Raw genomic sequence first — 26,723 nt, 5'->3', positions numbered from 1 at the left:
GCAGCCGTCCCGCTGAGCTATGGGATGTTAGTGTAGTCCTCTCAGCAGCCAGGCAGTCAGTACTCAGTCAGTAAGAATCATTCACTATTAGTGTAGTGGCACTGGTCTGGGGCGGCAACAGTAGGGAAGAGTTATTTCGCCGGGTGGCACAAATCTGTTCTTTCCAGCAAAGGAACCCACGCAGGAGACATCATGGGGAGTGAGTATTACAACAATATGAATATATAATATTCTGAACGTTGGTAGTTGAAACACTATTGTTTTATTGCAGCCAACTTGACCAGCTAGCTAGTAGCAACGTTTGCTTGGCGTGAACGTCCGTCTAGTTTAGATTGTTAGCCAGCTTAGCTAGTTAGTTGCTAGCTAAAATTACTTTAGTCAAAAACAGTAGTTCAGTGTCTGGATGTTTTACTTACTGTGTGGCCCAGTTAAAAGGACTCACTGTTGTTGGCGTCTTAAGCTAGCTAAGTAGCTAAGTAGCAACTCATTCAAAGATAGAGCCCAGTGATGACGACGCATAACAAGCCAGTGTTACAGCAGTGCACTCTTCCTTGGAGTTGGATCTACAGCATATTGGTACTGTCTGGAAATATACATGTTGTCCACTATTGGATACGATTATTGCTGACATGCAAGATGCCCTATGCCCTTTCTCTTGTATATTTTAATTGATGTGTTAACTTGACTTGAGTCGGCCAGTCAATCAATGCCACGTCCCATCGTCAATGTACCATCTTCTAATTAAGTCTATACTATCCTTTGCTTTCAGTTAAATTCTTGGAGGTGATAAAGCCATTCTGTGCGGTATTGCCTGAGATACAGAAGCCAGAAAGAAAGGTTAGTTCACATTTATTTCCTTAAACACAGCCTACAGTTTAAACGAACTCTGAATTTCAAATGGTTCTTTGCTCCAGTTGCATGTTATTATCTGTAATAAATATGTAATAAAATAAACAAATTGTGATTGAACTACAGATCCAGTTCAGAGAGAAGGTGCTATGGACAGCCATCACACTCTTCATCTTCCTTGTGTGCTGCCAGGTAAATGTTACTAATACATATTAGTTTTTATACTTTTTTTTATGCAAAATGTCCTTGTTGAGCTTGTGTTAAGACTAGTAAATGTCGTAAATTGTTATTGCAGTACAAACTAAATTTGCATTCTGGGAAATTGCAAGTGTGGTTGCTAAGTACAGTATGATGATGATGTATTTGGCCTCATGACGTTGCAAGTGGTGGAATAATAAAACCAAACCTTTTTGGGGTTTCTCTATAAATAAAGTCAGGGAATTACTATAGTCTGGTTGCCCTCTTAGGCAAACACACTAATTAGGAATCAATGGGGGGGAGGGATTTTGATAATGGTGGTGTTGTCACAGGGAGGGTTATATCTGATGGACTTATGTGGCACAGTACCTGACCAATCATCAGCACAAGCTGTAATACATACTGTGTGCTGAACTGCCACCACAAATTACTTTTCAGATGCTATTTTCTCCAACTCTGTGACTAAATATGCCTTATAGGGTATGTGATGAATATATAGCCTGGGGAATTTGTGGTTGTCCTCAGTAACTAACTTCAAGCAATGATGAATGCTCAGGGGGATAATCTACATTTTAGCTTCATCAAAATGCAAATTAGTCACAATTTTGGACTTGGATGCCCATTTCATTTTCACTTTTAGTGTTCTTAGCTGCTGTAAGCATTTGTGGCACCAATTCAGTTTAAATTCATTTTAAGGCAACATATGTTGCCTTAAAAATCACACACCTCACTTATTTTGTGGAAACCTTTCTCCCCCTAGATCCCGCTTTTTGGCATCATGTCCTCAGATTCTGCAGATCCTTTCTATTGGATGAGAGTAATTCTGGCCTCCAACAGAGGTATGTCTGCAGAGATTGTACAAAAAAACATTTTAAGTACTGTCCTTAGTGTGTTTGGTGTTTCTAACTCTACTTTCTCAACAGGTACTCTGATGGAGTTGGGTATCTCACCCATTGTCACATCAGGCCTCATCATGCAGCTGCTTGCTGGGGCTAAGATCATAGAAGTGGGAGACACCCCCAAGGACAGAGCTCTCTTCAATGGAGCACAGAAATGTAAGTCTGTTATCATCAGGTTGTAATTGTCAATGTGTAACATGAAATGAATCAAGGTGTCTAACCAACCACTGATTTTATTTTTTAGTATTTGGTATGATCATTACCATTGGCCAGGCCATCGTATATGTGATGACAGGCATGTATGGAGACCCCTCAGAGATGGGAGCTGGCATCTGTCTCATCATCATCATCCAGGTAAGAATGTCTATACATTTCTTTTCCATCGCATTTATGTTCTCTGACTTAGCCCAGAGTGGTGATTGGAGTTTTAATAAGAGACTGTGTCAGTCATTTGGGTCAGCAGCAGGGAGTTGCTTTGAAAGAAAATTACTCATCGAGGGACAATTCATTATTTAGGACAAATATATATGTAATAATAGACTAATATCGTATATCGCCATTCACTGAATATGTGATTGTAACTCATCTATGTTGTGTTCTCCAGCTGTTTGTGGCTGGGCTGATTGTCCTACTTCTGGATGAGCTGCTTCAAAAGGGCTATGGTCTTGGTTCTGGCATTTCCCTGTTCATCGCTACCAATATCTGTGAGACCATTGTATGGAAAGCCTTCAGTCCCACCACTGTCAACACTGGCCGAGGTAAAGAGAATAGAAAGTAGTCTGTTGGTCATAGTTGTTGTAGAAATCCTTGATTTGGCTACTGCTATTATGTGTTAACTAAGGCATATTTGTTGTTTAAGCACAATCACTGCTCCTCTGCTAAATCCAGGAAAACGTCTTGACTCTTTTTTTTACCGACTTCTAGGCACTGAGTTTGAGGGAGCCATCATTGCGCTCTTCCACTTGATAGCAACACGAACGGACAAAGTGCGTGCTCTGAGAGAGGCCTTCTACAGACAGAACTTGCCCAACCTCATGAACCTCATTGCCACAGTCTTTGTCTTTGGTGTGGTCATATACTTCCAGGTGAGTGTCTGTAGTAGAAGTTGCAGTGGTGCTGGCACCTGTTTAAAGGCTGCTGTTACTGTGTCCCCCCACAACTGGAGTTGGTAATAACAGTCTTGAGAAGATCCCTCAGTGAGTGTGTTCTTATGAATGGAATTAACAGCATTCTTCCGCTTGCTTTTCTATAGGGCTTCAGGGTGGATCTGCCCATCAAGTCAGCACGCTACCGTGGACAGTACAACACCTATCCCATCAAGCTCTTCTACACCTCCAACATTCCCATCATCCTGCAGTCTGCCCTGGTGTCCAACCTCTACGTCATCTCTCAGATGCTCTCCACACGGTTCAGTGGCAATTTCTTGGTCAACCTGCTGGGGACCTGGTCTGTAAGTATAGCAAAGCAGACGAATAAACTCTACAGAACTTTTAAACCCTTTTAGTATAGTCTGTGTATGCCAAAATGTTTAACTCTCCTTAGTGGATATGCCCACATAATATAGGATTTTTATTAATATATAATGGAAGAGTGCCATGTCTCTCTTTGGAAAAACTTTAATGGAACCGAGGCAAAGAAAACCTTCCAGATAACCTTCACTGCAGACAAGTAGCATTCATTCCCTCTGCCTCTGCTAGTTCATTGCCTGAGTTGTTTAATTGTTTGTTTATAACCTTATTATAATGGCTGTCTCTTGATTTGTTTTACTAACCAAATGATTGTCTGGCCTTCCTTATGTTTCCTTTTTGTAACAAATAAATGGACTACAACTTAAAATTTCAAAGTTCCTTGCCAGAACACTAACAAAGTTTGGTTTTAAAAAAAAAAGAAGAAAAAAAACTCCTGCTTGACCTAAGATCTTTTAGTTTCAAAGCCTTGTGTCAAGCCAGTAAAATAGCAATTTATCACATCAACTACAAATAAGTTAGCACTGGTAGCACGTGGTTTGAGATCCATTAAATTCTCAATCGAGATGCACATTGTTCATAGAATTCTATAGCATGTTCTTCTGCTGAAGACTGTTTTTGGGTGTTTTTCAGGATGCAACATCTGGGGGTCCAGCTCGTGCCTACCCTGTTGCCGGACTATGCTACTACCTCTCTCCTCCAGAGTCCTTTGGGTCTGTCCTGGACGACCCAGTACATGCCTGCATCTACATTGTTTTCATGCTGGGTTCCTGTGCCTTTTTCTCCAAGACCTGGATTGAAGTGTCTGGCTCATCCGCTAAAGATGTAAGTCCTATTGTGTGGAATTACAGAAATGAAATCCTTTACACACAGATTCTGTGCTCACCATCAAAGGAGCTTGTATTATAGAGTTGATTTTATGAAAATTTACAGGTGGCGAAACAGCTGAAGGAACAGCAGATGGTGATGAGGGGTCACAGAGAGACCTCCATGGTCCATGAACTCAATAGGTACGTTATATTGCAGGCCTCAGTTATACATGATTATTGTATGAGCGTCGGTACATGTCAACATTACGGTCCGCTGTTGCAAATGTGTATCGACTATGCTCAGCAATGAGCTTGAGAACGGGTTTCTTCCTTGTCAGAGTATATTTTTGTAATTCTTAACCCATTAAGACCTGAGGCCGATTCTACAAATGCCTTCTAAAACAGACGGTAGTTCTCACACTTTCAAGATTTTTTTTTTTTAAATTGATGTACAAGCTTGCAGTGCGGAACTAAGTGACCATTTGTCCCATCTACAATAATTTACATTAGTTACATAATTGGGTAATTATAGGACCAGTTTGGGGAAGCCCCAGTGAGTCACCTGACATACCACATAAACAAAGCTATATTCTTTTATGCATTTGTCCCAGGATTAAATCTGACTAGAGGCTCTTTTCTGCATGTCATGCCCTCTCTCTGTCGCTATCAAAAATAAAGCTGAAATGCTAGATTTTTATATAAGAATACAAAGACATTTTTTTGGGGGGGCATATCATTTTAAATAGGTGATCAATGTCCCTGGTGATGTTTGTTTTTGCAACAGTTCCAGAAATCTGTTCTGTTGTGTTTTCTAGGTACATTCCTACTGCTGCTGCCTTCGGTGGCCTCTGTATTGGTGGTCTGTCAGTGATGGCTGACTTCCTTGGAGCCATTGGTTCTGGCACTGGTATCCTGTTGGCCGTCACAATCATCTACCAGTACTTTGAGATCTTTGTCAAGGAACAGAGTGAAGTAGGCAGTATGGGAGCACTGCTCTTCTAGAAAAGCCAACAGTTTTTCCCCTCACCAACTTTGTATAACACAGACAAGCACCAACCAAGTCCCACACACCCAGATATTGTTTTTCATCAATTTTAACCACCTCTGCTGTCCAGCTATGGGGGGATGATTCTTCGAGTTTCTCCTTCTGCGTCCCTCAGGAATGGCAGCTGAAATGGGATCGTCCACGTAGCTCCCTCCCTCCTTTTTTATTATTCAAATCAAATGGACAAACTTCTGTTTATTATGTCATCAGTTTTTCTACTGACTTGAGATTGAGGACTTAGAAAGACTCCCTCGAAAGTTTCCTGTGTGTGTGTGTGTGTGTGTGTGTGTGTGTGTGTGTGAACCGATGAGGGAGAGGAAGAGAGCTCTGCAGAATGCAGGCATACTTGACTCGGACGATGGCAGGCCACCTCCTGCTGGACGTCTTCCATATAACCCAAGACAGTATGATATAATAGGACTGGATGTTCTCCTTGTAAACATAAATTATATTCACCGTTTAACTGGTGTCCAGGCATCTGTTCATGCTTAAGTGGGACGCATACTTAAGTTTTTAGGTGATAAACTAAGCACCCCGGTGGTTAGTAAAAACAGAGAGATGGTCTGGGGTGAGTGGTGAGTCGCTTCACACCACGGCTCGGTGACTTCATGTTGTAGTTTTCCCAACCACCGCGGTGAGTAGGTTATCGCTGTCCTAAAAACTGGAGTATGCGTGAGCCTTTACATATCAGGAATCTGTTCATGCTTACCGTACCTTATTGCTAAAATGTATCTTTCTTTTTTTGGTACTTGAACCTCCCAACTAAGGGAATATATGAACCAAAAGAAATATCAGTAATATGAACATTTTGCCTGCATTTGACATTGATTTAAACCTGTTGTCTCAACATGGTCTTTAAGTGGAGGGGTGTGCAAGACTCACAATGTGGTCCACCTTAAATGGTTTACTTTATTTTGTGAATGTGTACAGTACAGCAGTCCTCACAGTTGATTTACATGGCGTACCCAGGGAGTGGCGATTTTACTGTTATGCCATATTCCTTATTGTTACCCACGTAAGATTTAGTGAGGTTAATTTTGTTTAATTTTTAAAACTTTGTGTTCATTGAACACAATTGCGTTGGTCACTTTTTCACAACCATGAGACTTTTGGTTTTCTGTATATAGGTTATGCATTGAATCACTTTTGAATTCTGTTAGTGTAAGATAATGTCTTTTGATTAAATGTAAAAAGAATTGCGGTCTGAACAAATGTATTCCAGATTAACATTCTCAATAAAAAAACAAAACACTTAATGATTTGGTGACTGCCTTTTCATAGGGTGTAGTATACTGTAGCTATAGCCTAACATTCTAGATGAATATTTCATACCTGTATGTTTCTGACGAAAAGCAAATATCAGTACATTAAAGATGTGTGCATGAGTGATGAAGACCAGTAGTCTGAAGCTTTTATGAAGAGCCTGCAACTAGGTTATGGTTTACTTTGCTCTAATTGATAATTGGGTGAGAGTGACTAGTAATTACTAATTGGTTAATAATTACTTAAGGCAGTTGGATTACAATGGGAGCTTGTGTGAGGGCCTCTATCGACTCGCCCCGCCGATCCGACTGATGGGTCTGAGTCATGGTGTCGGGGGGGTGGGGGCTTTGTCAGAGTACCCGTTGTACCTGACTGTCTGTGTCTCTTGTGCCCATATATGGAGCTCTGCATCTGTCTGTCTACCTGTGTCTCTTTTATGCTCATATATGGAGATCTCTGATGTCATTAGTATATGACCGTATTGGTTGGATCAGCGTGGTGCTGGACAACTGGATAACTATATAGACTTATCGGTTGGATCGGCAGTTCTGGACAACCGCATACCGAACAACTCCACGGCGGGAACTGCACTCCCTCGAGTCCTTGCCGATGTGGATGCGCAAGCCGAGTTTGAGTCAGTCTGTGCCAGTGGTCCCATGTACAGTATGTACAACATGACTATGTATGGCAAGCCGTTTTAACTTTTAATCGAACCACGCTCCTGTCTAATATATGTTTTAGATATCCAAAACCACATTTCTCCTAGTCAAAACTGCATTCTCACTAGTAATAATTGTAATTAAAGATAGCCATAGTAACATTCTTACTAGTAGAAATTGTATTTCAAGATATCTATAATTCAGTTCTTCCTAGTAACAATTAACGTTTTGGATATCTGCAATGACATTCCTCCTATCAACAACTGTCATTTCAGATATCCATAACCTCATTCTTCCTAGGAGGAATGATGTCACGTTTCCCATGCATGTGTATGGGGCTTTTAGTTTCAGATATCTGTAACTGCATTCTGGATATCTAGAATCAACATTCTGAATTATTACTAGGAGAAACTACTATTCCGGATATCTACAATGCAATTCTTACTAGGAGAAACTACCATTTCAGATATCCAAAATTACATTTGTACTAGTCATAATATGAATTGTGGATATCCATAATTAGATTTCTACTAGTCACAATGTATTTTTGGATATACAAAATGTAGTTATGGATGTCTGGAATGTTTTTTTAATTTTGGATATCTGAAATGGCTGTTTCTCCTAGTAAGAATTGCATTGTAGATATATTAAATGGTAGTTTCTCCTAGTACAAATTGTATTGTAGATATCAGAAATGGTAGTTTCTCCTAGTAAGAATTAATTGTAGATATCCATAATGTGGATTTTAGATATCCAGAATGCAGTTACAGATATCTGAAACTAAAAGCCGTTTTAACCTTTAATAGCAGGACTGGATATGTATTCCAGATATCTGTAATTCAGTTCTTCCTAGTCAAAACTAACGTTTCAGATATCCACAATGGCATTACTCCTATCCAAAACTGTAATTTAAGATATCCACAATTACTTCTTCCTATCCAGAATTGCCATTTCAGATATCCATAACCTCATTCTTCCTAGGAGAAATGACATCACTTTTTCCATTCATGTGTATTGGGCTTTTAGTTTCAGATATCCATAATTGCATTCTGGATATCTAAAATCCACATTATGGATATCTACAATGAATTCTTACTAGGAGAAACTACCATTTCAGATATCTACAATACAATTCTTACTAGGAGAAACTACCATTTAATATATCTACAATGCAATTCTTACTAGGAGAAACTACCATTTCAGATATCCAAAATTAAAAGAAAACATTCCAGACATCCATAATTACATTTTGTATATCCAAAAATGCATTGTGACTAGTAGAAATCTAATCATGGATATCCACAATTCATATTATGACTAGTACAAATGTAATTTTGGATATCTGAAATGGTAGTTTCTCCTAGTAAGAATTGCATTGTAGATATCCGAAATAGTAGTTTCTCCTAGTAATAATTAAATTGTAGATATCCAGAATGTTGATTCTAGATATCCAGAATGCAGTTACAGATATCTGAAACTAAAAGCCCCATACACATGAATGGGAAACGTGACGTCATTCCTCCTAGGAAGAATGAGGTTATGGATATCTGAAATGACAGTTGTTGATAGGAGGAATGTCATTGTAGATATCCAAAACGTTAATTGTTACTAGGAAGAACTGAATTCTAGATATCTTGAAATACAATTTCTACTAGTAAGAATGTTACTATGGATATCTTTAATTACAATTATTACTAGTGAGAATGCAGTTTTGACTAGGAGAAATGTGGTTTTGGATATCTAAAACATATATTACAGACAGGAGGGTGGTTCTATTAAAGGTTCAAATGGCTTGCCATAAAAGTGATGTCATTTCTCCTAGGAAGAATGGCGTTATGGATATCTGAAATGGCAATTCTGGATAGGAAGAATGTCATTGTGGATATCTTAAATTACAGTTTTGGATAGGAGGAATGTCATTGTGGATATCTGAAATGTTAGTTTTGACTAGGAATAACTAAATTACAGATATCTAGAATACACATGCAGTATGCACAGTCTGAACAACTGGATCTCCATATTTGCCTATATGCATATGGGGTTTATTTAGACTTATGGTTGTGGCCGAATCATAGTGACATGCCTATATATGGGCGTATGGGGTTTGTTTATGCTTATGTCTAATGACTAATGACTAGTGCTTCCATAGCCGTGGTCCATAAGCCAATTTTAACAGAGGATAATGTTGATGCATCATCCTCACTCCTCAGTAAACTGGCCACTGGCCAGTACCGTTTATATCCAGGCGATGGAGCCACTGCACCACATCTGGGTACCAAGGAACAGGACAATAATTGACATTTTTTCCATTTTGCAAAATGTCCCCCGCGCATTATGCAATGGTGTGAACATGGAATAATCTATTCAGTTAACCTGTTGTTTTCGGAACTTCTCGTCAGCAACAGTACTTTTAATTACATTTCTAATCAGGACCTGAAAGGGGCTTCTAAAATGGGTCCATGTGCACGTTGCGTGATGACCAGTGTTGCCGCCATGTCTGCCTATTATAAGCGACCTAATATGGGGGCTTGTTTTTCAGTAAAGTTGTTTATAAATATTGGTAGTTGCGGTGTGGGTACACGAGAAGATCTGGTACTCACACCGGCACTTGCTGTTGCGTTTTTGGGGCTTGTTTCTTGTTGAGTGTAGTTTGTTTTGTTGTTTAAACCAGTGATTCTCACACATTTTCATGTCAAGGACCTCCAGATTTATGTATTTTTCACATTAAGGACCCTACATCTAGAAATATTTTGTACCAGGAACCCTCAGGCTATATTAGAGTTGTTGTTATAATGTTTAATGTTGTTATTATGATGAATTCCTGTACTGTTCTTTGTCTATATAGAAGTGTCTATTTGTACGTCTCTAAATGTTTTGATGAATTGAACATGGTGGACCCTGTTGTAAACAAGTGTAATGCTTAATTTGGTCGTCCACTCACAGTTAACAGCCTTTGTATTGAGTTTGTGCTTGAAATGTACTGTAATTCTGCAAACTGTTAATACAATTTTCAATCAATCAATCAAATTTCAAAGAATATTCCACATTTTGTCACATTTGTTTTGAAAATAGCCTAGTCGGACTCGGGCTTGTTTTGGGCTTGTTTTCATGGACCTGGTTGCTTATTTCTCACACACAATCTGGCAACACTGGTGATGACGCCATCACGTACTTCTTAACCCCATAGCGTAGATTCTCTGGGTTGAATGAGCTGAGCTCTCCAAGGATAGTTGTGAAACAAACAAACCGTATATTATAAAGTTGGATGTTGAAATAACGACATTGGATATAGCGACACTGGACCTGCGGGTTGTGACCGATTTCAGTGATACTAAAGGGTGGAATAAACCCGTCACGGCGTGAAAACAATGCCCTCGGTCAGGGAGGAAGGTAACCATGCTGTTTAATTGAGCTAACGGTGTCACTGTCTTGTATGTCAGGATTTAGGGTCGCTATAATGTTACCTAAAACTCTCAGACTAAATGATAAAGGAATACAATTACAATATTTATATACTGTAGTAAACGTACACGAGCAAGCCCTTTTAAATGTAAAAACGAAACACAAAAAACATATTAAATAAATCGATTTTTATTTTATTTTAGAAAACCTAGCTCAGCTCAGCTCGTCCTTTTGAATGAGAGAGTGACTTCTGTGCTGCATCTGTCCCCTAACCCTAGCAGGGTTTCTCAAACTTTTCATGCTGCGACGACCCCCAAATAATTATTTGAACAGGGGACCCCTATACCCTGACAAGCACTTGCCCTGCACTTGCCTCAACAGGAATTGAGGCATTACATTTTGTTTGACAAGGTGAAGGTTACACAAATACATGCGAGTCACAACGCCTTGCAAGCATTTCTTTTCATCTGTGCCTGTGGGACCCTCCCCGACCAGATTATTTGCAACATGGACAATTATTATTTCCTTATTCCTGCGTATTATTAATTCGTTCAAATAGCTTCTGCTTAACATTAAGCATCTATTTAACGGATTTAACCCATGTGGCATCATCAACAGACCATTTCAAATGTCTGTAGTGTTCTGCAGAACCACATCAAGACAAATCACTTTCTTTAGGTATATTAAACTTGTGAAATATTACACATTTCTGAAATATTGGTGCTCTAAACGTGTTGTGCAGACAGCTGAGCTGAAACATGTACATTGTACCAGTTTGGACATCTATTTGTGAATGTCGACAAGGAAGGCCAAAGTGCGTCACATAGTTTCATATCTCGGACCCCGGTATGTTCCACATTATTGTAATGTCAAATGTCTCCAGGGACGGGTGGCAGCAATTAGACATACAAATGAATATTGTTATTTAAATAACATTGCCATTGTTTATTTTGCACAGGTAAGGACCGAATCATCTTTGTCACCAAGGAGGACCATGCAGCGCCGAGCAACGCTGAGCTTGTGGAGGAGGATCCAAACGATCCTTATGAAGAGCGAGGTGAGTTAACATGAAGGTGTTGCTCAAAAGATGACACATTTTAAACTCTCCACCAAGTGTTGTAACTATAGCACTTACAGTCTCGAGAAAAATACTCAATTTGGAGTCTTTGCAGCTACCCAAATAGAAGTCTATTGGGATAATGTATCCATGAATACATTTATATAAATTAAACTTTACAACATATTTCTTAGAAAAAAGAGCACACGATTCCCGATGAAGCTGGTCGATTTAACATATGGCGTGAGTGTGTGCTGCCCCAACTGTGGGAGGTGTAGTGGGACAAAATAAATCTTATAAAAATAAAATAAAGTGGGCAAATTACTATAGTCTGGTCTGGTTGTCCTGTTACGGCAACCACACTAATTATGGAACAGTTGAACTGTATTATTATCATGTAATTTGCCAGTTTAACCCTTGGTGTCCCCTTTTTGGGCATGTTATTATAGGCCGAAATGTTTGATATTTTTAATCCCCCGCTAATAGTAGATCTACAAGCTCACGTCTCACAACTTTTCAGTTTTTAGGGAAAATATTTGAATAGTTTTGAAAATAGGGTTGATAGTCATAATATACAGATGCCACATGCCAACATGCTATCAAATTATCAATCAATCTCTGAACATAGTTCATGTTATGTTAGAGCAGGGGTTCCCAAACTGTGGTACGTGCACCCCTTGTGGTGTGTGAACGCCCTCTAGAGGGTGCATGACATGAAAAGGGTAATGGCGGTTTTATGGTGTTATTTAGCACAAACTGCAAAATCCGGTAAACCACTGTTGTAAGGAGATGTATAGAGCAGCTGCAGGAGTATACAGCAGCTGCATGTCTCTCAGTGCATTTGCCATAATCATATTAAAAAATATAATTTTCAGCCAAATACAACAAAACTTAGCATTAGGTGGTGCGTCAGCTAGGTCAGGGGGTAACGGGGGGTGCACAGCCAAAACAGTTGGGCAACTCTGTGTTTGGCAAAAATCTGTGTTAGAGTAAACATTGAAACCTCTAGGAAACTACCTTTTTTCTCATTGTAGGTCTGATTCTTCCCAGTGGTGAGATCAACTGGAACTGCCCCTGCTTAGGCGGGATGGCTAGTGGTCCCTGTGGGACTGAATTTAAGGAAGCCTTCTCGTGCTTCCACTACAGCAAAGAGGAAGTAAAGGGCTCTGACTGCCTGGAGAAGTTCAAGGCCATGCAGGATTGTCTCCAAAGCTACCCTGAGCTCTACCCTCAGGAAGATGAGAAGGAGCCACCACAGGGTTCTACTGAAAATGAGCAATCCACACTGGACTCTATCCCCGGAGAAACCCCAACCCCGTCCTCTAACCCAGTACAAGACTCTAATCCCACCCCTCCGTCAGCCCACGCTGACCCAACGACACCTGTCTCAGAAATCTCGGGGGAAAGCTAATAATAAAACGCATCAATCATAGTGAGATCCACAAGAGTTAGCATAAAGAGCAATTAATTTATATATGGTTAAGTTAGTGCAGTGATTCCCAACCTTGGTCCCTGGGTACTACCCTACTTTAATAGGGGATTCACACTGAGTCTGTTTGATTCAAACTGTTCCCGAATACGGTTGCCTGGTCCATGCTGGCCATGATTCACATTGGCTGAGATTCTTCCGTACCCGAGTACACTTCATTCAATTGTATTCAATGCTTTCACATTGCATCGATCCGTATCCGAGTACACTTCAATCGGTCCCGATGTGGTCCCGGGAACGGTTGGGTGATCTCCCGGGAACGGTACGCAGAATTCACACTAACACAAAATCTGCCAAGTGGTCCCGAGTGCGCATCCGGGACCATAGTATGAATCTCCCCTTATTCTCCTGGCATCCCAGGTTTAAAGCAGGCAACATAATATGAGCATACATAGCAAGTGTTGATGCTAGCTCGGATGGCTCTTAGCCCCACGCATGTGCTGGCCAAAGTCAAACTTCTTCAACTTTGACTCCCTGTGCAGATGACCAAAGACTGGGTCAACCAAAATGACCAATCAAAAATTGTAAGGCACTGTTAGTAGTTTAGGTTTAGGCATAATTTTGGTGTGGTTGGATTAAGGATTTGGTTGAGGGATCTATCACTATCAGTCTAGCAGATCTAGCTGTTTGTTTCAAAGAAGCACACAAGGACAAATAAATGGTCACGAAAACGATGAGCATGAGCATTAGATTACTACTAGTCATAGATTGGTTAAATGTACTTTCAAATAATTGGAAATATTTAAATCCGTTAGAACACAAGGTTGATCATAGTTGGGTTACCTTAGTTAATAAAGACTAGTAAACACATTCAAATCGCTGTGCGGGCCCGGACGGTTAGCTCAACCGTCTGGGCACCTAGGCTGCCAAGCCAGCCGGACGGCGTGCCGCGGGCTCGACTCCCGAGCCCGACGGCCTTTGCCGCGTGTCACTCCCCATCTCTCTCCCCCTTTCCTGTCTAGTTACTGTACCCTATCAATAAAGGCAAAAAAATCGCTGTGCAGACCTGAGACTGTTCAAAATGGCTCTTTGCTCAACCTAGCACTTAGCGAGTGTTTTGCTAGTCATGTGTTGCCTGCTTTGTAACAGATCATGAATAACTTGTCAAGAGCTGCCGGCCCGGGACCATGTGGATATGCATAGAGTATATAATATAGCATATATACTGTATATGAGATATATTATTATAGTAACCTAAATTATTTTACAATTTTCTCCTTGTGTGTTAACCATGCTCCTTTCTATGGCCTTTTCCATTACAACCTTCCAAGTTGTAAGATTATTGTGTTCACAGATGTCCTTTTTTTTGTTACTTGCTTTACTTTTTCTGTGGTCATTTATGTTCAACTGAATGAATGAATGATCAGTACCAAGTTTCCACAAATTCTCCTGTCAACGTATCACCGACACGTCAGATGCTTTACGTCCGCGAGGTTAATCTCAACTGGACTGTTTATGCCATTAACATTGTTCAACAGCTCGTTATTACAGTGGATTTAAGTGTACACCATTTGCTTGCAAAAATATTGACTGAATCGTCTAAAGTGTCTTTACAATAAAATATCTAAATTCTTGTAAGCCAATCTTGTCTACCTTTGAAATTATGATTGTATGCTGTCATGACTATTACAGGTAGTAATAGCAGTACCTTCACAGTATCAGAATCGAATGCAAAGCTGCCCATACTGCAGTGGCTTTGTATGAAAGTGTTCTTCGCCATTTTGATGTTTTAAATTCAGCATGTGTGTGGTTATGTGATGTGTTTATGTATAGTAACATCAATCTGTTCAAAGGTTCTTTGGTGCGTTTTTGTTTAACTGAGCCACATGCCTAAGCCTCACGGGTCAGGGGTTTGTGACAATGTTTGTCTATGGTGTATGTTGCATCAAGTTACTGTAGGAATCAATAATTGCCAAACACTCTTTTATACCTGTGGCTTGCCATTGGTGGATTACGGAGGGCAACGAAAGTTAAAGAGCCAATGAAGTCATGTGGAAGTGAGTGACCTCCAGCCTCAGAACATCACAGGAAACCTTCCCACAGAGAGGTCTGTCTTCCTAGAGACAGTCAGTTGCCTGCAGTGAAGCTGCAAGCCGCCTGCTCACCACTACCGCCATCTTTGTCTCTCCAGATCTCGAAACAAGTTTGTTTCTCAGCACATACTGAACAGAATGTCTACATTAAAGGAGTTATGCAGTGGTTTGACCCTGGATCCTTTGCCTCCTAATCGTGGTAGAGATCCTAGTATTTCTCATGCACCTGTCCGGACACCAAACCTCACTGTGGTGGAGGAGAGGGTGAGTATATCCCAATACACAAGCATAATGTATCATTTGTTTAGTATATATTTTGTCTAAACACATCAGCCAAGAAAAAATGTAAAAAAGAAAGATGGGATAACTGCTTCAATAGGTCAACAATCAGCAAAATGATCAAAAGTGACTGACTGTCTATGTCTGGGAAGTGTCATCATAGAATGTGTTGGTGAGAGACAGATCAAGGGGAAGTTTTGAGTTTGAAGGACGTGTGGAAGCAAGATGACCCAACCGTACTGAATGTCATGCTTGCCTCTTTGTCCTGACTAAGGGGTCGTTTCTGCTTTCTTACGAGAGCAGAAACAAAAAATTGATTATCCTCTGAGGTTGTCAACTGTTTGCCCAAACTCAGAGCAAAGGCCACAGTCAATAATGAAGTGAGATACAGGTAGTGCTCAGCAGTAAGATTCGGAAGGAGAACAGAACAGTATTGAAAGTGGAATATATGAATCAAGACCCTCATGCAATTTGAATGTTTGTTATGAGCTGCACCATTAATCCCCACTTCTATTCTCTCTAGCTGGCGTTAAGGAATGCCTTGCGTTACTTCCCGTCATCCCACCATGCAACACTAGCAGCTGAATTTGCTCAAGAGCTGCGGCAATATGGACATATCTACATGTACCGCTTCTGCCCGGCCATGCGCATGAGGTGACACACCTTGATCCCCTCCACATATTTGGCTTTATTCTGTATCCGTGTAACCTCTTCTGTATGTCAGACTGATCCTAGAACAGAGGTAGAAGCATGCATGGATGGGACATAAAAGCACATTTTTTGTGCTGCAGAAATCTAATGCACCCATTATATATACCTAATGTCCAATTTTAATGCTCAGAAAGTAGTTGAGAATTTATTTTTTGAATAGATCCAATTTGAAAGTTTCTGAGCCAAGATGTAATTGGTCATTCACTGACTTAGTCAATCATTATGGTTCACCAGTTCCTTCTGGTGTACATTAAACTTTAATTAATGCACCAACAAAATGTTACAACCCCACCTTTTTTAGCTAAATAAATTGTTAACGACCCACTTTTAATGCAAAACAATGCATAATGTTCTGCCTTTTCATTGTTTTCTGCTTTTTTTTAAAAAAGGCTACAATATATGTGTTTCTTCTTGTGTCTTTTTAGAGCCTACCCAATAGATCAGTATCCATGTCGCACACGTCAAGCAGCCTCCATCATGCTCATGATAATGAACAACCTGGACCCAGCAGTTGCCCAGGTGACCATCAAATGCAGCTTGATGCTCCAAACTTAGCTTAGTGTCCTTTATCTACAAGTTCAATCACCATCTACTGTATATAACCGTTTTAATAACCTCTTTATCTCAGTTTCCTCAGGAGCTTGTCACCTATGGAGGGAATGGCCAGGTGTTCAGCAACTGGGCCCAGGTGAGTCTTCGGTGATGTGGTGCTGTGATTCAGAGTTTGATTGACTGTCTGAAATTTGCAAATTGCAAATTGGTGTACATGCATAAAAATACATACAGTAGGCCTATAGACAGATCCATGGAGCAGTGTCTTGTAGGCCAGGTGTAGCTAATTAGTGCTGAGGCGTAAAGCTGGAAGAAACTGCAGTTACTCAATATTAATAGTATTTGTAGTAGATAACAGTAGCACAATCTGAATTTTTTACCCTATGGCCAGAAAAAGAAAAGTCTGTGTTTTACTAGAGTTTGACTAAATTGCTGAATTCCTACAATGACGATAATGCACTTCCCCTCCTTGTGGAGAGGAGGGAGCCTGTGTTACTTGTAGTCCAGGAAGGAAGTGAGACCACATTTTCATGACAGATTTTGGTCATGAACATGGTGCCATGACTAAAATATCTAAAAACAACACATTACACACAAAACCCCCCAGGAAAGTGTTTCTTGTATCCTAAACATCATTAAAATTTGATCTGGTTGCAAAAGGGGTGAAGTGACCCTTTAATGGTACACCCCAGGGCACCCCTCCGTGGATTGGTGTATTCACACAGATTCAAAAGGATAAACACTAAAGCTTGAAGGCTTATGTCCATTGTGGTCCCTTGGTAGAGAATGTCTATGCAATTCCTAGCATAGAGATAAAACAGACCATCTTAAATGTATTCTCGTATGTGTGTGTCTGTGTGAATGTGGGCAGTTCCGGCTTGTGATGCACTACTTGAGTGAGATGACAGAAGAGCAGACTCTGGTAATGTACAGTGGGCATCCCATGGGCCTGTTCCCCAGCCTGCCCTCTTCACCACGTGCTATCATCACCAATGGCATGGTAACTGCAAACCGAATGTAACCGCATTAAGCCATTATTAGCTTAATGAACATGCATTACAATTGAATCACACTTTGATACATTTTATATAATATGTACCGTATGTAATATATTTTCCCTTGTCACTTCTGTCAGGTTATTCCAAATTACTCCTCCAGAGACCAGTATGAAAAAATGTTTGCCCTTGGTGTATCAATGTAAGTTTTGAATAATGGTATTAAATTGTTTGTGAGTCACTCATTAACCTTTTCCACTATATCAATGCAAAATAGGTGAGGGGTATTGCAGGCTTTATTATGTGGCAACTCTGGATTCGATATTGCCAATATGCTTTTTGTTGTCCATTCCTAGGTATGGTCAGATGACTGCTGGAAGTTACTGCTACATTGGTCCTCAAGGCATTGTTCATGGCACCGTGGTTCGTAAAACGATGATAAAACTGCACAGCATTCACCAGCATGTCGTCTTTGATGAAAAATGATAGTCTTTGCACCTGGCTTTGCTGGAATTCTCAATGTGTTGCTTTTTGCACACAGAAATGCTTTGTCTAGTGAATGGACTCTTTATCTTATGGGCATTATTTTCTGTTGAGCTATTGCAGCAAGGTCATTAACAATAGAGTAATGCCCTCCCTTAAAAAAACTATTGTAACCTCACCAACCCTCAGAGAGACTGAGGCACTCCCATGTGTCAAGACATGCTCTCCCTTGCTTGCAAACATTAACCACATGAAGCATAGCATCCAAGGACATTTTCTGAAAATAACCAATTTACAAGCTCACAACCCGTCGCGCTTGGTGTAGAGGGGAAAAATAACAGACCAATATAGGGTTTAATTAAACCAGACCAAGAGGGATTTGTGTATTCATCTATATTGATTCATTTCACTAGAGCCATTAGACATGCAATGGAATTTCCATGACACTTTCCATGGGGTTTATGATAGATTTCAACCCACTTCCTGCTTGCAAAACGATTGCTTTTCCTAGATGCTCTTAGTTTTTAAATTTCTTTTTGCATTTGTATTCATGTATACTTCTGAATTATTTCTGCATAGCTGACAGTGCTGAACGCAGGAAGGAGGTACCTGGGTTCAGGGGACCTGAGGGGTCGTGTATTCGTGACCTCTGGGCTTGGAGGAATGAGCGGAGCTCAGGCCAAAGCTGCTGTCATTGCTGGTTGTGTAGGAGTCATAGCAGAGGTGTGTTCTTATCTTACTAATTGACCACATTCACACAAAGCTCTTACAAAAAATAAAATGAAACTCTTCTCGGGCAGACACAACAGTGTCACACAAAATACTAAATAGCTGCTATACAAGCTCACAACACACTGAGCTTGTAGATCAGCTATTTTTGAAATGTTTTGTGGTTAGGCTTGAGGGTGGTAAAGGCTGCGTTTTATAAATATTGAACCAATGGAAAGTATCAAGCCCCCTTGGGATTTTTGTGTTATCTTTTTAAAATAACATTTGAACGTACTACCATTACCATGTTAATTAATCCGATTGATTGATTGACTACTTTATTAGTAGCCTGCTAACAAAGTATTCAATTAACGAGCTTGGAAGATGGAACACATCCATTTGTTCAATTTCCTGAAAAGTAACAGTTTCAGGCATGCAAGCTATCCACCCAACAGCTATGATATGATCAATACTGACTTCTAAGTAATCTAATAGAATGGGATTACCCTTTTCTATTATTGTCTGAATTGGATCCTCTGTATAGGTGGACGAGGCTGCTCTTAGAAAGCGACATGAGCAGGGCTGGTTAATGGAGGTCACCAGTAGCTTGGACCAATGCATTAAGATCATTCGGTAAGACAACTGCTTATTAATGTACAGACTTTAAAGGACCACTTTACCACTTTTCAACCTATCAGAAACCCGTCCACCAGTGACATCATCGTTAGATGTTTTTTAAACAAGATGTTTTTTACAAAAAGGTTTAGATTTGTATTATTGTGAGAACGATGGCTTCCATTTTCGCATTGCAACTTTTCAGGACTAGAAAGCCTGCAGTTTCTATTAGCTTGGATTCCCCATCGATGATGTCACTGGTGGACTGGTTTCTGAGCTGCCCACAGCCCTCCTATGAGAGACAGACTGAGTGGGAAAAAAATTGTGCCATTTTACCATGATATTAGTGAGGGCCTATTATATGAAGATAGGCTGAAAAGTGGTGAAGTGGTCCTTTTCATGAACGTGATTTAGAATATTATTTTGATTGAATCATTTTGTTATTTTACTATTTACTAGTACTACTACTATTTAATTACTACTAAAATCGTAATTTTACAGCTTGAGTTCTCAACCTTTTCTGAGCAATGAATCTCTTCTGTCTCAAAGGTTCAACTGAAGTACCCCCTGTACTTTTTTGGCTCAATAAGAGTACATGTTTTAATTGCAGCTTAACTGGTAGGCTACACCTGTAGTGAACAATTTCAAACTTTCAGTCTCACTTTAGACTTTTTACTTTAGTAAAAACAAAAAAATAAATTCTATTTTCCTCACAATCTTGTGATCCCTTGCAGTACAGTCAAGTACGCCTAGGGGTTCATGAACCCCTGGTTGAGAACAGCTGGATAACAGATGACCATGATGATTATGAGTGCGTGCGTGCGTGCGTGCGTGCGTGCGTGCGTGCGTGCGTGCGTGCGTGCGTGCGTGCGTGCGTGCGATGCTTTTAGTAATACAACATAAACTTTTAGAAGTTACAGCTCTGTTAACTGTTTTACAACCCTGCATGATGGCAAAATGACCTGCGAATCAGTGTCTGCTCATCTTAGGTTTGTGATTGGACTGTGATAAATACCTCTTACTCCCCCCTAGCAAAGCGGCAGCAAAGTATGAGTCATGAAAACAACTGGACCAAAAATGATTTTGTGTCTTCCAGAGAGTTCAGGAGCTCCAAGACTCCACTTAGTCTGGGTTACCATGGCAATGTTGTAGATCTATGGTGAGTGAGAGGTGAATACACACATCCTGCTTCAGGTCTGTGGCTTATAAGGAGGCAGGAGCCATAAGATAATCTTATTGTCGCTCTTGGGCAGAAACGTATCCATATTTCAACTTTTTATGTCAAAATATCTTCGTATGGAAAATAGATCAATCCACAATCCATCTATTTTCACTATCAATCAACAGTTTTTGAATGTGAAAATGTGTGTGAGTTGTATAAATATTGATCAGCTTGTGACTAAATAATAACTGCATTGGATCAATTGGAACACTGGTTCTTTTTACCGTTTCCTGACAAGTAACAGTTTTGGACAGCAACGATATTATTGTATATATGATGTGACTGAAATGACACCATATACTGATGCCTAACTTCTAATAAAAAAAAAAACATTACCTTGCCTGTTCTGCTTTCTCACGCCGTTTTGTATCCCTGCCAGGGAGAGACTGGCACTAGAATATGAGAGGACAGGTGATCTCCTGGTGGACCTGGGCTCAGACCAGACCTCCCTTCACAACCCATTCAGTGGAGGCTACTACCCAGCCCAACTCAGCTTCCGCCAGGGTAGCCAGCTCATGAGCACCGACCCCAGCCGGTTCCGCTCTGAGGTCCATGAGAGGTCAGTAAGATGACACATTATCTTACAGTCTCTGTAAATAGATGGAGGGAGGTCAGGAAAAAACATAAGATGAATAATTTGGTGTTTTGAAAAACTCAGCCTCCGCAGACATGTCATAGCCATCAACAAGCTGGCAGATGCAGGCATGTTCTTCTGGGACTATGGCAATGCCTTCCTGTTGGAGGCTGAGAGAGCTGGTGGGTACACACACACACACACACACACACACACACACACACACACACACACACACACACACACTCTGATGCACACCAATAATATATCAATAAGCTTGCAAGTTGGATTTACCTTTTTCCTTTATTCAGGAGCCGATGTAGGAAAGGCTGGGGGTGGAGCAACAGAGTTCCGTTACCCATCTTATGTCCAGGACATTATGGGGTGAGAGATCTCTTTTATGATTTCATGGAAAGTAAGGTTGAACTAGATGATACGATAACCTTTCTAAGTCAGAAAGTCTTTGAAAACATATTTTCATTTATGAGGTATGTTGCGAACAAGATCAAGATGTTTCTTTCTTCGAATCGAATTATGTGTTCCTTCTCTTACACTGACTCAACAGAGACATTTTCTCTCTTGGCTTTGGGCCTTTTCGCTGGGTCTGTACCTCCGCCGATCCACAAGACCTGGCTATAACCGATGAGATTGCTGCCACCGTTCTGGAGGAGATTAGTGCCAATGTGACTGAGCGTGTCCGACAGCAATACGACGACAACATCCGCTGGATCAGAGAGGCTGGAAAACACCAGATGGTGAGTAAGTGACTCAGCGGTTCAATGTAAGAGATATATGTTTACACAGACGTGTCCTTTGATTTCATCTGTTTTGTTCTTTATGTTTAGGTGGTTGGATCCCAAGCTAGAATCCTCTATTCAGACCAAAAAGGCAGAGTCTGCATCGCCCTGGCTATTAACCAAGCTATAGCTGATGGCAGAGTTTCAGTAAGAGAATACAGTACATTTGGGAAACAGTCTTTCGTATTTATATAAATGCTTGCAGGTGTTTTAAATATATTTTAAAGATGTAACGATGCAGCTGTGTTCAGGCTCCTGTAGTTATCAGCCGGGACCATCATGATGTCAGTGGAACAGATAGTCCATTCAGAGAGACCTCAAATGTGTACGACGGATCCGCCTTCTGTGCAGGTACTGCAGTGCACACAGTAAAATCCTAAATTTAACTTAACTTTGGTGTTAAATTAACACTTCAGGATTTTACTGTGCATAACATATCATATAGCATATACTGTATATGTGCGAGCGCACACACACCAACAAACGTAGGTAAAACAGTGTCGGGATGCTCACATAAAGAGTGCACGTGCAAACACAAATAAACAAATGTAAAGTCTGACCTTGTAAAATGAGGTTGTCAAAGTAGGAGTTGCACGGAGGAGTCAAATAATTGATGCTAGAGTTGTAGTTGTGAGATGTGAAACAATATTTCAATGGTCCGCTTCAAGCGTAGTGATGTAATGGTGTCTATGTGGCTCTTGCAAACAGAAGTGTGCGCACATCAAGGAAACGGGATCAGCGGAAGAGGACACGGAAACATGGGCGAGCAACATGTGAATGCACGGAAAAGATAGGCTGGGCCATGGCGAATGTAAAATAGGATGGCCCATTTGGTTCAATTTGTTAGCAAATGTAGAAGTTAACAATGAGGACCTTTCTGTGTACCATGTACAATACTGAGGGTCTGTGTACTATCCATAGTGTTTGTTGCATGCACACTTGCACAGTTCATAAAATAAAACATTGATTTTGTGAAAATAATAATAAAAGGGGGTTCCAACTGCAATCTCTCCATATACCGTCCCCTTTACAGACATGGCTGTCCAAAACTTTGTTGGCGATGCGTTCAGGGGTGCCACGTGGGTGTCCCTGCACAATGGCGGAGGTGTTGGCTGGTAAGGTGATCCTGCCCTCCAAATAAACTAGCCATTCATAAAAGGGCAGCTGTTATAATTAAATGATACGCTTGCGGACAATGCGGAGTTAGTTCTGGCAGATATAATCGAGGGGCTCATTCAGTGCTATGCAGTCCCACATGTCATACGCTGTCGTGGCAATCAGCTGACCATTTGGGCGGGGTATTTAAGCTCACCCAAGGCTGCAATCTTTGGGCCCAATCTCTGTTGCGTTCCTGGTTGTCGTTATGAGCTGTTTGCTCCCACCGCCACCACAGCACCACTGGTGGGTTCTGCTATTTCTGTTCCCCTTGGTTTTTTTTATCTCCCTGCTCTTAATGGTGGTTGTATAATTGTGCCGAGTAGGGAGAAAAATGTAGCAGAGCCGAACGCCAAGATATAATATTATATGCACACTTATATTCTCATTCTATATTAATATAATTAATACGAATATATCTATTCGTGAGTTATCTGACAGAACTGCCTCTAGTGATTTATTTGGGATGTGTCCATTGTCCATTGGTTTATTTGGGTTGTGTCCAATGTCCAATGGTTAAGTCGGCATGTTTGTTTTCCTATTCAATCTCTGACTAGGGGGGAGGTGATGAATGGAGGCTTTGGTCTGCTTCTCGACGGCTCGGAGGAGGCTGCAAAGCGTGCCTGTCTGATGCTCAACTGGGATGTCTCTAATGGGGTGAGAGAGAAAGAGAGAGAGGGGGCAGGGGTACTTTTGGGAGTTCAACCTAAAGACTGCATGCTTCACAACATGCGGCCGTTTGTTTTTGTTTTTGCTTTTTGCCCTTTTTTCTCCCCAATTTTGCCCATATGCCAACTGATTCCTCCACACACATATTTCTGTGTTGTCTCTGCTGTTATCCTACTGACTCAACTGTGAAGAGCCCCCACTGTGAGGACGTAGAGCCTTCATCCTACGCCTCCCGTCCAACACTGCTGACAGGTGCCACCCCAGCCCACAGGATTACGTACAGAACATGGGGTTCTTCAAGGGTGTCCCAACTAAATTATCGATGATTGACTAGTTAAATCAAATGTCTGTAACTTAGAGAGTGTACAAACGGAAAACAATGGACCCATAATCATTATATTTTTACAGTGTAAATGTACATTGGGGTCCCAGAGCCATGGCTCAGTGGTCCAGGCACCTTGGCTGGTAATCCAGTCTGGCAGTGTGCCGCAGGTTCGACTCCCGATCCCGACGGCCTTTACTGCATGTCTAACCCCAATCTCTCTCCCCATTTCCTGTCAGCCTACTGTCTGTTCCTCCATAAAAAATATAAAATAAAAGGCGAAAGCCACAAAAAAATGTAAGAATCACTGAATACATGAATACATGAAACATTTCAGTCACAAATTCTCAGAGTTAAATGTGTGAATGAGTATTTTACTGCCTGTGTGCATTTATTGTTTACTTTGAGATTAACAGCCCATAATCTCTTTTTGCTATGTACTGCAGGTGGCTCGTCGCTGCTGGTCTGGGAACGCTAACGCCTATGAGACCATCCAGCGTACCATGGAGGAGAACAGTCAGCTGCGTGTCACCATGCCCTTCCCTGTGCAGGATGAGCTTGTGTTGGACAGAGCTCTGCAGGGTTAGCAGGGGCGTCATTTGGGGCGTCATTTATGATGAATTCCTGTTCTGTTCTTTGACTATATAGAAGTGTCTATTTGTACGTATCTAAATGTTTTGATGAATTGAACAAGGTGGACCCTCTTGTAAACAAGTGTAATGCTTAATTGGGTTGTCCACTCACAGTTAACAGTCTTTGTATTGAGTTTGTGCTTGAAATGTACTGTAATTCTGCAAACTGTTAATACATATTTCAATCAATCAATCAATCAACATAGTGTTCACATTTAACCTCACATTCAGTTATTTTATGCATATTGTCCCCAGCTCTAAATAGTTTTTGCAGATTAATCTGATTTCATCGCAATCAATGCCTGTCCATCTACATGTGAAACGTGTTTTAGATAAGCATTTCATTCTATGAAACCATTAATTGAGTACCACAGACGAAAAACAGTCTAAGTCCAAATTTCATTCTGACCCCTCTGTTAGATAAATTCTGACATGTTGTTTACACGTCATGTCAAGTTGGCCACTCCATCATATTCTGTTGGTCAACACAGATAGAACTTTGGGCCCAGACCGTGTTCCATATAGGTCATATTTTGTCACCTTACCCTTTTATCATCATTTTACTCTTAGCCTACTGCCTGTTTACTCCGGGTTGTTCTCCTTATCCTATTTATGTCATGTCACCATCCACGTGCCTAATCATCTCAGCCCTATATATTATCCTTTATTATTTTATCATATTTATATTATGGATTTCCTGACGCCACATTCAGATTTAATATCTTATATCTTGTTGACTCCTTATTCGGTCTCCATAATGTCTGTCCCCAGTCAAGTAAACTTGCCATAATGAAAGGTCTATTTTGATTCGAGACTACATGTATTTGACCTTGATGCCTAGTGAGAAAGTAGATAGGAGTGTTTCTCTCTGTCGAAAGTTCACAGTGCAGGGCAAGTTATCTTCAGGTTGCCATAGCAACGCCAGCCTCTGTGCTTTCCCGGTCTATGGCCATCAATGACTGAACCAAGGAAGATGTCCCGATACCAGTCTCATCATCCATGTGCTGGTCCAATGAGCGCTTGACAACCAGCGCCACCGTGGGATATTGCGGAAATGAACTATCTATTGAGCCAATGAACGTTTATCAACAACTGACGTGATCTACAGTATAAGCCAGGAAGATACTGTGAAAGGTTCAGTTCGGATCCATATTGGAACAATTGAATACTCTACATTATAGTGATGTATTGTACTATTATTATTATCTGAACCATGTAGCACATTCTCTATGTAAATTGACTTTATTACCTACTAAAAATTACAGTTAAAACCTTAAACTTCCTCTCAGAACTTTATTTCGTCTTTCTCCAATTCGTTTTTAAGGTATCCTTCTATTTTTTTATGGTACAGTGACTGTCATTCAAGATTTAAAGGGCTAATCACTCATTTTTAAGGTAAATACAGCACGGTATTTTGGTCTCCCTGCTGGGTTATTGAAGGTATATATTTACAGTCCTTTCTAATTAGCATTACAGAATAGATATAATTTATTTTTATCCATTAATTGGCCTTTCGCCGTTTTTATCAATTTTATATCTATTAATTGATCCTTGGGGTCGCCGGATTTTTATTTCCATTACCCTCCACGAAAAGGCCTCGTTGTCCTGAACCCTTATCTATCATTTATACATTATGGATCAATAGTGTGGACTTAGACTGTTTTTCGTCTGTGGCATTAACAACTTTCAACGTGACATCCCTAGTTTGGGAATGTCCTTATAGGCGAACATTTTCTCTTTTCGGCCCAAACAAATAGCAAAAATAGCTGCCTGGTAACACGTTGAGACCTTGTAGATCCACTATTTTCGCTATTTTATAAGTGTGGCTTAAGTGGTAACT

At 40.6% G+C, this 26,723-nt stretch overlaps 3 protein-coding genes across 3 annotated transcripts; all 3 read left to right on the top strand.

Moving 5' to 3' along the window:
- On the top strand, positions 1-6,522 carry sec61a1a (SEC61 translocon subunit alpha 1a). The gene is made up of 12 exons (XM_079511168.1): positions 1-199; positions 770-837; positions 976-1,041; positions 1,808-1,886; positions 1,971-2,102; positions 2,191-2,300; positions 2,551-2,704; positions 2,871-3,031; positions 3,199-3,396; positions 4,046-4,237; positions 4,346-4,422; positions 5,037-6,522. The coding sequence occupies exons 1-12, from the start codon at positions 193-195 to the stop codon at positions 5,221-5,223; spliced, it is 1,431 nt and encodes a 476-aa protein (XP_079367294.1). The 5' UTR covers positions 1-192; the 3' UTR covers positions 5,224-6,522.
- Positions 6,523-10,335: 3,813 nt separating this feature from the next.
- On the top strand, positions 10,336-14,719 carry chchd4b (coiled-coil-helix-coiled-coil-helix domain containing 4b). Its single transcript, XM_079511180.1, has 3 exons — positions 10,336-10,578; positions 11,549-11,647; positions 12,682-14,719. Exons 1-3 carry the CDS (start codon positions 10,557-10,559, stop codon positions 13,056-13,058), a joined length of 498 nt encoding a protein of 165 aa, XP_079367306.1. The 5' UTR covers positions 10,336-10,556; the 3' UTR covers positions 13,059-14,719.
- A 588-nt stretch (positions 14,720-15,307) lies between these two features.
- Positions 15,308-26,181, top strand: uroc1 (urocanate hydratase 1; the record flags this gene model as incomplete). Its single annotated transcript, XM_079511166.1, has 19 exons — positions 15,308-15,433; positions 15,972-16,102; positions 16,585-16,678; positions 16,788-16,847; positions 17,583-17,711; positions 17,847-17,908; positions 18,063-18,129; positions 18,769-18,912; positions 19,442-19,530; positions 20,609-20,671; positions 21,114-21,293; positions 21,393-21,490; positions 21,620-21,692; positions 21,874-22,063; positions 22,154-22,252; positions 22,357-22,456; positions 23,139-23,220; positions 23,818-23,917; positions 24,698-26,181. The coding sequence occupies 19 exons, from the start codon at positions 15,308-15,310 to the stop codon at positions 24,836-24,838; spliced, it is 2,028 nt and encodes a 675-aa protein (XP_079367292.1). The 3' UTR covers positions 24,839-26,181.
- Between the last annotated feature and the right edge of the window lie 542 nt (positions 26,182-26,723).

This window comes from Electrona antarctica (genome assembly GCF_951216825.1).
Source record: "Electrona antarctica genome assembly, chromosome: 9".
NCBI classification, from domain to species: domain Eukaryota; kingdom Metazoa; phylum Chordata; class Actinopteri; order Myctophiformes; family Myctophidae; genus Electrona; species Electrona antarctica.
This window is presented reverse-complemented; position numbering and strand designations above follow the sequence as displayed.

Coding starts and splice junctions, on each gene's coding strand:
- sec61a1a (XM_079511168.1), top strand. Junction 2,103..2,190: donor CTTCAATGGAGCACAGAAAT/GTAAGTCTGTTA, acceptor TTTATTTTTTAG/TATTTGGTATGATCATTACC. Junction 4,238..4,345: donor CTGGCTCATCCGCTAAAGAT/GTAAGTCCTATT, acceptor GAAAATTTACAG/GTGGCGAAACAGCTGAAGGA.
- chchd4b (XM_079511180.1), top strand. CDS start 10,557: ATGCCCTCGGTCAGGGAGGAAG. Junction 10,579..11,548: donor GCCCTCGGTCAGGGAGGAAG/GTAACCATGCTG, acceptor TATTTTGCACAG/GTAAGGACCGAATCATCTTT. Junction 11,648..12,681: donor CGATCCTTATGAAGAGCGAG/GTGAGTTAACAT, acceptor TTCTCATTGTAG/GTCTGATTCTTCCCAGTGGT.